This window comes from Panthera onca, chromosome D2, assembly GCF_046562875.1.
Source record: "Panthera onca isolate mPanOnc1 chromosome D2, mPanOnc1 haplotype 2, whole genome shotgun sequence".
NCBI classification, from domain to species: Eukaryota; Metazoa; Chordata; class Mammalia; order Carnivora; family Felidae; genus Panthera; species Panthera onca.
Genome location: NC_138349.1, coordinates 39,462,787 through 39,475,547, shown reverse-complemented (window position 1 = coordinate 39,475,547; position 12,761 = coordinate 39,462,787). Strand labels below are relative to the sequence as shown.

The following is a 12,761-nucleotide window of genomic DNA, read 5'->3' as shown; positions in this document are numbered from 1 at the left end:
TTGAGGAATGTTTTAACAAGCCCTCCAAGTGACTCTGATGCACCTTGAAACTGAGAACCACTGGGCCAGAGGAACTGCCCTTATGCTCAAACAGCACCCTGTGCTTGCGCTCCTAGTTTAGTTTCCCAGTTCCTCTACCCAACTACTCATTTAACCAAAGTTCCTTTAAACTAAGGGTGTCTTGATTGGCTTTATTTCTACCATAGTTATGAAATGACTGAATAAACGAATGTGGAAGGCAAAGACATTGAACAACACCGCTTACTCACTAGTGTAGGGCGAATGAAATTTCAACAATACTTTAAAAAAACACCTTGGAGCTTTTTTTCCCTCTCTTCTCCAATACAACATCCAGAGACTGTATAAGAGAAGAACCTGCCAGGAGGATAAAAGGATTCGGTTTAGTAAACGTGAGTGAAGGTAGAGATTCAGCACAATATTGAGGGGCAGCATATTTTCACGAGACGGTGTTTAAAGAGGCAGTGCCTGTCAGATTTACATTCTCCCGTAACTCAATTTCTAGCAGGGGAACATATCCTTTAATCAATTTAAAGCAGCTATGATACTTCTCTGGTAAGATGTCACAAAAGCAGATGAAGGCTGCCGCCTGTACGTTAGGTCCTACGAAAGGCCACCATGTTATTGACCTATTTGCTTCCAGTTTTAGGGCTCTGAGAAGACATGCATACCACAAACTGGGAATACACAAAAGTCTGAAGAGGATTTGCTTTACTTTTCTACAGGATATGGAAGTCTATTCAGGGTAAAAATATAAACTATGAAATCTAACAATATACAGAGGTCTTTCTATTGCAGGTTGCTGTCAAAATTGGCAAATTCATTAAAGAAAGTGGTGTTGGTCCCAGACAGAAGTTACTCCAGACACAAAACTGCTATAAATAACACTCCTCAGAATGGCCCCAGAGCCATGCCCCTACTACAAAGTGACTTGGCTGTGATTCAGGGGACACTTGCTAAGCAAATGATCAGGGATCGAGTCTTTTGTAGAAGATAACTACAATCACCTGGTACTCACCAAACACTCTGTGGATATTCTGTTGAATGAAACTGTTGTCAATAAGGCATCTTCTATGACTTGCACTCAAATGCAAGGCCAGGAGGGAAGCCAAGTTCAAGCTTGAGGAAATAAGAAACAGGCAAAACAGGGATTCTTCCAAAAGCTCTGATTTCTACATGTTGCCTAAATCACTGAAACAATTTCCCAGGAGCAAAATAAACAGAAGGTGGTCGTATGCAAAATATTTCATTTTCTTTATTTTTATGGATGTCATTAATACAGCAGGAACTGGTATGATTACAAAAGATACAAAAAAATCAGAAGAATGTTAGCTTTCAATAGAAATTAAAACCTGAGCTGAAGGCTGATCAGAATGTCTGACACTTGGCACTGTCCTGACAAAAGTTAAGAAACAGGTTTGCTCAACTTCATAAATAATTCGTATCGACTCAGAGGAAGTTAACTTACATTTCAAAATCTACACATTGAGCTACAGATGCACGGACACTGGAGTCAAATGACTTTCACTGTCGACAAGCATCTGTTTAAGATAACCAGTGTTACCTAAAACTCTCCAAGGGGGAAAGCAGGGAAGCGTGTAAATTGTAGATTTCTAATTAACAAGTTGAGATGTGCTGGTAGGATATGGTTTAATTATTTATTCATGTAGATCTAACAGGCTGGCTCAGTTTGTCAGAGGGTAAGCGAATGCCGAAAGCCAAAGGCATGGGGATGGGTGAACACGAAGCCACCCCAACTTCTCAGAAACAAGTGGCACAGTGTAACACCATCTCAAAGAACTGTGCTAGTGGGAATAGGAGACTTGTGGTCTACTTCAGTTCTCACTTTGGCTTCTAGAGGATCTCTTATTAAGCACTGGGTGAAAGACAGGGAAATTCAATTCCTTTTATTAATAAGTGTCCATAAGCAGGAGGGAAAAACAAAAGCTAAGTGAACAGGAGTACATTTTAATATGTTGGGTCTTGAGTCATACTTACATACCAAATGGTTAATATACTACAAAACTTTACAAACATAAAATCTCCTCATCGGCTGCAGAACTTCCACACTAACGGAATTAATTTCTTCTCCCTTTTAATTACTTCCACAGAAAGTCCTAAAACTGAGGAGTCACTAGAATACCTGCACTTTCACACGTGCCATTAAAACATAGTTATTTTTGTCAAAATGATGCAGGAAGCAATTATCACATGAGGTCAAGGATCTTATATTCTCTCAAAACATAGTTTCGGGTTTTTGTCTTCCAAGTTACATAAAAAGAAACGAGACCAGCTGGACTTGTAGTTTTTCTCAGCCCAAGGTCATTAAACTCCCAATGTCTCCATGCTAGGAAAGGATACAGTATTTAAGTGCTCTATTACAAAATATCTCCAGTTCTAAAAGGGACAGCTTTTATTTTTGTATTTAAAAGAAGGCTGAAGCAGTGCCCTTTACTTAGCGGAGACCAGCCACTGACTTCCTACCTGTACCAGCTTTCCAAGATGACACTAAGTGAGTTTTTGCCCTAATATTTTTGCCCCGGGTTTTACGAGGTTTCTCTTCTTTGTGCACCTTCATGTGCTGCCTAAGATGAGAGCTCTGGCTGAAGCATTTGCCACATTCACTGCACTGGTAGGGCTTCTCCCCTGTGTGGGTTCTCTGATGTTGAATAAGGTGGGAACTCTGGCTGAAACATCGGCCACACTCATCACACTGATAGGGTTTTTCTCCAGTATGAATTCTCTGGTGTTGAATGAGATTTGAACTCTGTTTAAACCTTTCTCCACACTCATCACATTTATAGGGCTTTTCCCCAGTATGGATCCGCCGATGCTGAATGAGGTTAGAGCTCTGAAAGAAACTTTTCCCACAATCGGCACATTTATGGGATTTCTTTCCGGTGTGAATCTTCTGGTGTTGAAAAAGAGTTGAGCTCTGACTGAAACTCTTTTCACATTCAGTACATTTATAGGGCTTCTCATCCAACCTTCTTCTCAGTCTACTCAAGCTTGAGTCAAATCGAACAGTCATTCCCCATTTTTGCCGCTGCCGGCCTGTTTTGCGTGGGTTCTCATAAGCTTTTCCTTGGCTTGAGCTCCGAGAAATACCTCCCTTAGGTTTTCCTAACCTCATGGTGATGAGCCAGATGTACTCTTAACACTCTGCTCTCTTCTTCTGAAGGTTCACCTCCTAGAGCTCCTCAGCTCAGAATTTTCTGCATAGAAGAAAAAAATAAAAGCCAACTTAGATCATTTGTTAATTATTCAACTTTAATACCTCTTCAACCCACTAAAATTGTATCCATGCTTAAATTAACAACGTATCCAGTACAGGGGTGCCTGGGTGGCTCAGTTGGTTAAGCGCTGGACTTTGGCTCAGGTCATGATCTCGCTGTTCGTGAGTTCGAGTCCCATGTCGGGCTCTGTGCTGACAGCTCAGAGCCTGGACCCGGTTTTGGACTCTGTGTCTCCCTGTCTCTGCCCCTCACCCCCTCACACTCTGTCTCTCTCTCTCTCTCATAAATAAACATTAAAAAAAGTTTTTTTTTTTTTAGTGTATCCAATACATATGAAAGACAATTCTGGGGGAAAAATACTTGAAAAATAATTCTAATAATTCCCAGGGTTTCAACTTAATAAATATCCCCAAATTTTGACCCAATTTACCCATGGAGTTTTTGTCTGTTGAGACATGACAAAATAAAAGTGATAATGTGAAATATATGTTTTTATTAGGCATTATCAAATGGATATAGAATTCTGAAGGATGAAAAGGCTGAGACAAAATAATATCTTCATGGGAACAGAAGAAATAACTCCAAAGACAATCAAAATTTGGGTAATAGACTATCATTACATTTTAGTATTTACTCCCATGTTAAAATTCTACTTTCTTACTGGTGACTACATAAGGCATCCAAATGAAAATGAAATGACAAATCATACTACTTTATTAAATATTTTTGTTTATCCTTACTTGGTTAGCCATTCTACTTTCACTGCGTGAATACTACTTGGCTTTAACTTTGTAGCATAAATTGCTTTGACAGTAGGAGCTCCTCTCTAGGGAGTGGCAAGTTTGTGAATCAATTCAATAACACTGGATGAGAAAAATATAAATGAAGAGACGCTTTAGTATTTTTTCTAGATTCGAATGATCCAAGAAAGAGGACAATTCTTTGAAAATTTGAAACAAGGGAACTGTTTTTGGAGAGAGGAAAAAAAAATTTCAGAAGAACTTTTAGTGGACAGTGGAATAAAACGGAGTAGGAAAAAAGCGGGGTGAGCAGGGCACAAGAAAAGGAAGGGCGGCAAGTTTACATGCAAAAGTAGGACAGAATTTTGTAAATACCCAAATGCTAGGAAAATTCAAATAAATGAATTTCATCTATTAAGCTATTTATTGAAATCATGGCCATAAACAAGTAAGTCACTAACTCCAAATAGGTGACAATGTGGGATAAGATGGGCTACAAAGGTAATAAAATTATTGGAACTATTTTCCACATCTTGTGTCAGAAAGTAGACTTTAAAATCAGAATAATTACTCTGGGTCTCTGCATACAAGCTTATGAAGCAAATAACTGAGAATACAAATTACATCACTGTTCTTGCTTTTCCTTCATCTCATATTGTATAATTGAGACTCTAGGCCTGGTAGTGCTGAGGGCTTTATTTGGATATTTAATAATTAGCTCTGTTGTAATTACGGTAAGTATCAGAAAGAGCAAACTGCACACACTATCAATTACTGAGAGGGCACCACTCATTCCTTTAGTGAATATTTACGGAGTATCTATTACAGAATATGTATCTACTTACAGAATATCTATTACAAGGAAACATTTGTTAGGCACATGGTCTTGTGTTCAAACAACAGCTATAATGGGACTTACACATTGAAAAAAGAAATCATTTTTCATACTCTAGAAGTCAGATCTGGTAGGAAACTTTTAGACTGTGCAATCCTCCCAGAACACTACAGATGAGAAAATCATGCTGAGAGGTAGCCTGTGATGCCAGAGACTGTGCTATGATATTTCATTCTCGTAGCAGCTTCACGCGACGATCTCTATTTTACAGCTAAGGAAAGGCAGGCATACTTCGGCCAGGCTCCCAACCCCTAGCAGCCAGGCCCCAGAGCTCATGCTCTTCAGTGGAAGACCCGAGTGCAGCCACAACTTCTAACACCAAGTCCAGCGCTCCGCCCCGGTGCTCAGCATAATTCCTCGGCGGGTGGAGGTATTAAGGTAAACCCGAGCGATGGGAACTGTAGTCGTGCGAACACGCGTACCGGAGCGGGCCTTGCTTTCTCTCGCATAGAACTGGGAAGACAATAAGGCTGCTACATCATCAGGGTGTTAGAGGTGTAAATGAGTCAGTCTCTGCGGGTCGCCCCTAACGGCCCTGTGCTACCCAAGCGTTTGTTCAAACTAGTTAGTCCTGAAACGGCGATGGCCGGCGTAGGGGATGCGGCCCGACTCGCAGGGACTCCCGCGCAGGCCTCCGCCCTCCCGAGGCCTCCGCCGGCCGCTCCTCGCAGGCCCGGCCCGCCCAGCTCCCTCCGCCCCCGCCCCCGCCCCGTGGCTCCGGGAGCGGGGGCCCGGGTCCGCGCCGCCCCGCGGCGGCCAGCTGGCGCCAGAGCGGCCTCCGAGCACCGAGCACCGGGCCTCGCGCCCCCGGCCCACTCACCGCGCCGCGGGCCGCCGGCCGCCACCCTGCCTCGCTCACTCGCTGGGCGCCCCTCGCGCCGCCGGAAGTGAGGGCCGCGCCGTCAGTCGGCGCCGAGCTGCCGCTCTAGGAACGCGGTGGGGGCGACCCTCTATGGTGCTGGGCCCACCGGAAAGAAGGAACCGTATGCTTCTCCTTGTTTGTTTCCCGCTCTCGCCCCTCTGATGGCATCCGGAGGCCGCCGGGACAGCAAGACCTGTGGCGGGGCCCCTTTGTGGGCGCCCAGAGGCCTACGGGGCCAGCAAACCGAAGCCCGATCAGTCAGGGCTTTCTTAAGGCAGCGCCGGCCTGCCCGACCCCCTAGACCTCATTCTTCCTACAAGTATTGAGCACTTATGAATTATAAGAGGTACTTCTGGAGAGCCGAAACTGTTACCGATAGTTTTTCATGAGTCACCTGTGTTGAATTTTTTTTTTTTTTTTTTTTTTTTTTTTACCAAGTAAATGTCAAGATTTTTTTTTTTTTTAATTCCAGGGTAATTTACTGTCTTATATTAGTTTCAGGTAAATTTTAAGATCTTGATTTGGCTTTGTTAAGCAATTCCTGAATGGGCAGCATCCCATCTGGGAAGTAGAGATGCTCCAAGGAGTTGTAACAAAATGAAAGATTTTTATAGGAAGGAGGGACAATAAATTATCAGCAAAAGAAAAAAAGTGTTGTTACATTTTGGGGGGAGGGAAGGAAAAGCAGGGTTTTTGTCATGCAGATGACCTCACTAGTGCCCCTCAGGAAATTTCAGGTGTTAAAAGGCCACAGTCCTGGGACAGATTGAAACTAATTAAGTCTTGAGTTCCTGTTGTGGGGGAGCGGCACAAATGACCCCATTTTGGGCTTCTTTAACTCCTTAATTATCACCAAAAAGCCTTTGCAAAGTGGAAATGATCATACTCTCTAGTTCAGGAAACCAAGACCTAGAGAAGTTTGCTCAGGTTTATACAGTGTGTGAAGTGGAAGACCAAGGATTGGGAGTGGCCTTTTCAGCAACAGTCTCCTGATTTTCAGCATAGTCCCCTGTTTCGCTTTAATAATGATCTCTCCTGATTATTCTCTCTTACAAGCTCCTCCTCCTTCTCCAGCCTGGCAGGTGCTGGGTCATCTGACCTTTCTTCCTCTCTGTGCCCTCATTCCCCTGTTGAGCTACTCCAGTCTGATGGCTTCAAATACCATCTGTTAAAGCTGGAGACTGCTGACTTGGTAACTCCAGCCTGATCCTGGGACGCAAATATTATTGAACTCCAGGCCTGTATCTGCAATTGATTACTCAGCTGCCATTTGCATGCGTGATGGACACCCCAAACCTAACATACACCACAAAGGAACTTATGACATTCACCCAACCTGTTCCTTCAGTGGTCTCCGTCCCAGCAATTGATGGCAACTCCATCTTCCTAGTTGCTCAGGTCAAAAATCTTGATGTCATTGTTGTCTCTTTATCCACCCCAAACCCAAACCCAATCCAATCCTCAATTCTGGTGTCTCTATCTTCAAAATCTACCCAGAATCGAGCCACTTCCAACACCTTCACGACTATAACCTGCCCCAAGCTGCTGTCATCTCCTTGAAGGCTGGGGCTTTTCTGGGAAACCACCCAGCAGGGACCAGTGTGCCCTTGAGCCTGGTGGTATTTGACAAGCTCATTCTAGGAAGAAGCGCCTACACACGTGACACAGAAGCCCCGTCTCAGCAGGGAGTGCCGCTGCATTTGGCAACAATGCAAGGGAGCCTGGTCACACGTGTGACCCAAGCACAGTAACAGGAGTGGTCCACACACAGGGACCCCTGGACAATAGTTCTGTCTACCAAGCCTGAAACTTTGCTTTCTGTTTCCTTTGGGTTCCCTGGGAAAGGAAACTGTGGGAATTCCCATTCCTGGGTTTGTAGAAAACATTCTATTAAAATCCTGGCGGGGGGGGGGCGGGGGGAGCGGGGGGGGGGGCGGGATAAGCAGAGCCCCACCCTGCATGTTCTGAGTCCAGGCGCAGGTCAACAGCTGACTTTCTTTCAGACAATCTCAGCTTGTGGGGCCTAAATACAGCACGTGTACATATGCTGTTTTTATGCTTAGAATGGCTTGGCTATGACTGCACTTCCTGCCTGATCACGGCTGAGGGACTGAGGCAAAGGGGCCGCTGCCCACCTGGGCACCTAAGAAGGATGTCCCGCTCCTTCTCCACAGCTGCAGGGTGCCTGCGTCCTGCCCACCTTGGGGCACATTGTGCACTCCTGGCTCCTCCACAAATCACCTGGTCAGACTGAATAAGCCTTGTGCTTTGTTTCCCTGCGACTAAAGGCCCAGATGTATCCTGGGTGAACACAGAGCTTTATTGTGAAAGTAGGAAGGTCTTTAATCCGTTTTCTGGTAAACATTCCAAGCAGGTGGCATATGGTTATCACATGAGAAAAACAAGCTGTTTTTTGGTTCCTTCTGATAATTTGTTCTGGGCAAATCACCCTGTTTTTCCTGAGTCCAGGCCATCTTTTGCAATCATGTTGATTTCATCCTGTGTTTATTATTTTCTCTGGTTGAGACCTGGCCTGGGAAGGCAGGCTTGTTCTAGGAGAGGACACTCACTCACAGGAGTCTGTACTTTGTTTTTGGATACTTTTATTACCTGAGATACTAGTTAGTGAGGGAGCACGTGAGAAATATCGTAAGCTCTATGGAAAGAGGAAAATAGAGCTCCCACACAAACCAGCAGGAAACCACAGAGCCCAGCAGAGAAAGTCTGCAAGTGTGGGGTCACTGTGAGCTGAATTAGCAGCTTTTCAAATTGCCTCTGAAAAGCAAATATGCTGTTGATGAAAAGATTTGCTAACCCCTTAGATGACTGTAGAAGTGTACATTCCCCCCTTTCCTATACAACTTGCTAGTGATTTTTCTTTGCTATGATAGTCACAAGTTAATTTTGATAATGTCTATTTCAAAAGTGATCCTTATCTAGAGATGTCTTGAACAGTAATATTGTAGCAACTGCAAAAAAAGAAAAAAAAATCCCGAACACCGAAAAAACTATAAAATGAAACCAGGGACTGCTTTCAGAAGGTCTCCTGATCCAGTGGCTTTCCCCTGGGCTTTGTCTTTCTCCTAAGCTGGCACGTGTTTCTCAGGCTGGAGTGCCACATACTCCAACCCGGGCTCAGGCTCAGGCCTCCTTCCAGGGACTTAGATCAGCTCTATCCTCTCTGGTCAAGCTCTGCTGTTCCCCTGGCCCTCCTGGGTATCCAGCTTGCTTCTCCAATTGAGGGTACCCCTGAACATCTCCTGGTGAGGTGAACCGTGGCTCTGTCTTTGTCCCTCCAGGGCTGAGCACAAGCCGGGCATAGTTACCGCTGAACAATGGATTGGCGGTTGTCCTAGACCTGAGCTTGTCAATAACGGGTTGGGGAGTAGAGCGACCTGGGGGAGCCTGTTTGATTTGTTTTCTACCCTCTCTTACGTAGAGATGCTGCCATCCCATCTGAGCTCCTGCCTGGAAGATTCCTATGGTCCTGATGCCAAGATTTTGTAAATCACGGTGGCCCTATTGCTTATCATTCGGGCTGCCCACAGACCCCCATCAGTGATTCTTTCTCTGTGCCCTTTGGCTGCCTCTGTCCTCAGGCCCCACACCAGTCCCAAGGATGTGCACTGAAATGAAGGAGTCACGTTGGGGTCTAGAGCAGCGGGCTGCCCCCAGCATTGGCTCTTTTGCCAACTTTGGCCACACGTATCGTAGGATAAAATTTGAGAGGTTCGAGCAGGGAGTTAGGGTGGACACACACAACAAAAAGAAGGCTTGGTCCTAACTCCTTCACTTCAGCACACCTTTATTGAGCACCTGTGAAATTACGTTGCCAAAGGAGAACAGAGACGACAGAAACTGCAGGGGATCTCCCTGGGGCATCTCTGCATGTCTCTGTGACGGCAGAACTAGGTCAGGGCACCCCCGGCACGAAGTTCACCCTGAACAGTGGATCCACAGGACAGGGCTGCTCCCAAGCTCTGCTCTTTATGGGGGCCAGTAAGGAGCCACTGCACGGAGCAGAGTTGGGATCTCTCTTATATCTGGAAGACTCTCTAGTTCTTCTCTTTAAATCCACTATCCACAGGCCCCAGTGGGAAAAGAATTTTGTCTTTAATTTGCTCTGGTTTGGACAAACACTTCACATGACCAACGTAAACTGTTGCACAGTTGTGCAAAGGCCTTCTTGTTCATTCCAGAAATTCTCCAACAGCTGACAAACCCAAATTTTTCTGGCCCCAGGGGGGTTCAAAGCGCTTTCTCCTCAAATACACATTTCTTCTCATCGTGCCCCTTTGACGGGAAGCGTAGAGAGTGGAAGAAAGAGACCAGAAAGGGCAAGAGGCACACAGGTATCCATGGGACAGCGCGACGGGGACGGACCATTGCCTTCCCGAGCCCGCCACATGGCTGCGCCCCGCACAGCCCCCTGGACTCTGCTCCACACAGGCTGGCACCCTTCCAACGCCACGTGGGCCACCTCCTCCATGTGATCAAAGTGCCATGTTTCCTGCAGCAAGCTCCTTATAAGAATTCCTTCAGGTCTCACTGAGGATGTTAAGAGTGAGTGCTGCAGAGGGAAGATGGTGCGCTCATGGTCTTACTCCTGGTCTGACCTCTGCTGCCAGGGTGCTAGGCTGCATGGGGCTCGTGGGGTGGGCGGCCAGGGATGCCGTGGAGAAGTGATGGCCGGACACAGGGCACATCCCGTGTCTGCTAGCAGCCCCTGCTTTTCCCAGCAGAGTCCGGAGCTGCTGCATGAGGTGAGGGCAGACGGGGATCTTGTGGGTCACGTGGATGAGGCGGTGGGGGGCTTGTGGCTGTGCAGAAACTCTGGGCCAGGCCCTGGGAGAGCAGACAGAGCGCACACCTCACGGGCTCGATCGGGTACTGCTCTCCTGAGCCAGAGAGGTACGGCGTGAACAGGACCGGCCGCGACATCCAGCCCCATACTCTGGCCAGCGCCACGGCTTCGGGGCTACTTGCCGCACAGGCAGGCCTCACACAGACGCCCCACCCGGCAAATTTCTGGCTCCTCAGGCCTGGCTCTGGGCCCTGTGAGTGAGCCAGGAGCCAGGGGCACGGGACTTATGGTGCTCGGGCAGGTAGACATGTAGAAGCACGTGTGCTAGACTCCTCAGCCGGTGGCTCTCGGTCAATGTGACCGATCAGGGCCTGGCCACCGGCACTCGGTGCGCACCGGCCGTGGGGGGCTTCGGAAGAGGCTGGTGCCGGCTGGCTACTCGGCCTCCACCAGCTGCTCCAGGCGCTGCAGCATCGTCAGACGCAGGGCTTGGAACCTGGAGGGAGACACAGTCAAGGGGACTCGCTGACACGGGAGGACACAGGGAGAGGGGAGAAGAACGAAGGAGCACACAGGTGCCTGGGCCAGTAGACCCGCGGCTGGCAGCCGTCATCTCTCCTCCACCAAGGAGAGGGAGGAGCCAGGCCCACACCCTGCAAGACGGCCGGCTTAGAGGAGCGGACAGGACCTCACACCCTGCTGGGCTTCAAAAGCAGAGCGCGCTGTTCCTTTCTGAAAGGGGCGTGCTGGAGTGGACAGGTGGCAGGGCAGGGATCGGGAAGCCTGCGCTCAAGCCCAGGCTCATCAGTGACCTGTGCTGCGACCTTCCTCACCTCAGGCCTCGGCTTCCTCTCCGTGCACTGAATAGACTGACCAGGTGCCCCCCAGGTCCCCTTCCAGCTCCAAAACCCTACGGTGACACTGCAGACTGCACGGTGGACCGTCCTCTCTGACTGGGGGTCTCTGCTGACTGCCGGAAGAGGCCTCGCCGCATGGACGGAAGCCCGCGGGGCGTGGGGAGGGCCGTGGCTTTCCAAAAATCACTCAGCCAGAAACCGGAATCCAAAGCAGTCTCCCCACCGCAGGCCCTGGCTGTGAGCAGACTCCCTCCTTCCCTTCCTAAGGAGGGGGACTCCAGCCCTGGCCCTGGCTGATGCCCCAGGTGCTCTCCCTGCCCCACCCTCCACCCTGCAGGGGGACAGACCAGTCACTGGGCTGTGCATCTTGGCTAACCTCGCCCAGCCGGGCCTTGATGTATCTTCCCCAGGAGCCGGCTCACCTTTCCATTGGCCGGGTCCCCTGCGCCCGGAAACATCGGCTGTTACAGAAAGCTCCCACAGCCACCGCTTTGGGGCAGGCTCAGAGAGGTCACTAGCACAAAAGGTGCAGACCAGGCTGAAACCGCCCTGAGCAGGCCCTCTCCTCACTTGCCCCTACAGAGCTGTGTCACCAGAAGAACTCGTTACCCTGGCCCAGCACCCAGCCACACTCCTGCCTGACTCTCCCACTCAGTTTCAACAGCTGTGCCCTTCCCGTGCTGGTGAGGTGCTGGGGCCAGATGGGTGGCTTGCACCGCAGCCTGCCATTCTGGCAGACTGTCACCCCATCTTGGTGTCAATACTGAGCAGGGGGCCAGAGGGAGGTGCTGGGGAGCCAGGGCTGGAAGGCGAGGGGAGAGCTGTCCCGGCCCCAGCCTGGGTGCTCTGCCCTGCACGCTTGCCCTGGTGTTCAGGACCCACGACTGGCTCCTTCTGTGCTGCTTACTTCATGGTCAGTTTGATTATTTCTCTTTCCTCCTCTTCTTTTAATTTTTCAACAAAACTGTCCAGCACCGGCATTTCAAATTTAATGTACTGAGCGACCTAGAAAATCCAAGAACATTTGAGTGTGCTTTCAATTAGAGGCCAGACATGTGTTTTCTTTTCCTCGTGGCTTCCACGGCAGCCAAATCCGGCAATGTCTTATAGCCAAGGAAGTGGCTGCCCTCCTCCCCAGCCAACCCCAGCACTCTGTCTGCTCTGGGATGGAGGACAGATTGGCTCATTTTTACCTCACAGGCCACTATCATCCCTGGGACGAAAGGTTAAGCTGGATGTGAGGAAAATTATTCAAGAGAGAGCAGGACCACACTGGGTATTCTCTGGGGTGGGGGTGAGGGGGACTGGGAACACCACTGTTTCTATCAGTGGAACGAATCTGCACTAGT

The 12,761-nt window shown here is 48.4% G+C and overlaps 2 protein-coding genes across 4 annotated transcripts in view; both read right to left on the bottom strand.

Moving 5' to 3' along the window:
- Positions 1-1,255: 1,255 nt before the first annotated feature.
- Positions 1,256-5,833, bottom strand: ZNF22 (zinc finger protein 22). Of its 2 annotated transcripts, none has more exons than XM_078434561.2 (2): positions 5,710-5,833; positions 1,256-3,233 (listed from the first exon to the last, which is right to left on the bottom strand). In XM_078434561.2, exon 2 carries the CDS (start codon positions 3,149-3,151, stop codon positions 2,474-2,476), a length of 678 nt encoding a protein of 225 aa, XP_078290687.1. In that variant the 5' UTR covers positions 3,152-3,233; positions 5,710-5,833; the 3' UTR covers positions 1,256-2,473. The 2 variants fall into 2 exon arrangements, with proteins under 2 accessions (XP_078290687.1, XP_078290688.1); XM_078434562.2 differs by lacking the exon at positions 5,710-5,833 and adding an exon at positions 5,312-5,676.
- Positions 5,834-9,539: 3,706 nt separating this feature from the next.
- Positions 9,540-12,761, bottom strand: part of RASSF4 (Ras association domain family member 4) — a 32,890-nt gene continuing 29,668 nt past the window's right edge. Inside the window, exons 10-11 of one of the 2 annotated variants that reach the window (XM_078434543.1) lie at positions 12,320-12,417; positions 9,540-11,051 (exon numbers count right to left, since the gene is read on the bottom strand). In XM_078434543.1, the coding sequence (XP_078290669.1) occupies positions 10,991-11,051; positions 12,320-12,417 (159 nt within the window). In that variant the 3' untranslated portion in view covers positions 9,540-10,990. The remainder of the gene's footprint in view (positions 11,052-12,319; positions 12,418-12,761) is intronic. The other variant, XM_078434544.1, reaches the window with a different exon arrangement.

Coding starts and splice junctions, on each gene's coding strand:
- ZNF22 (XM_078434561.2), bottom strand. CDS start 3,151: ATGAGGTTAGGAAAACCTAAGGGAGGTATTTCTCGGAGCTCAAGCCAA.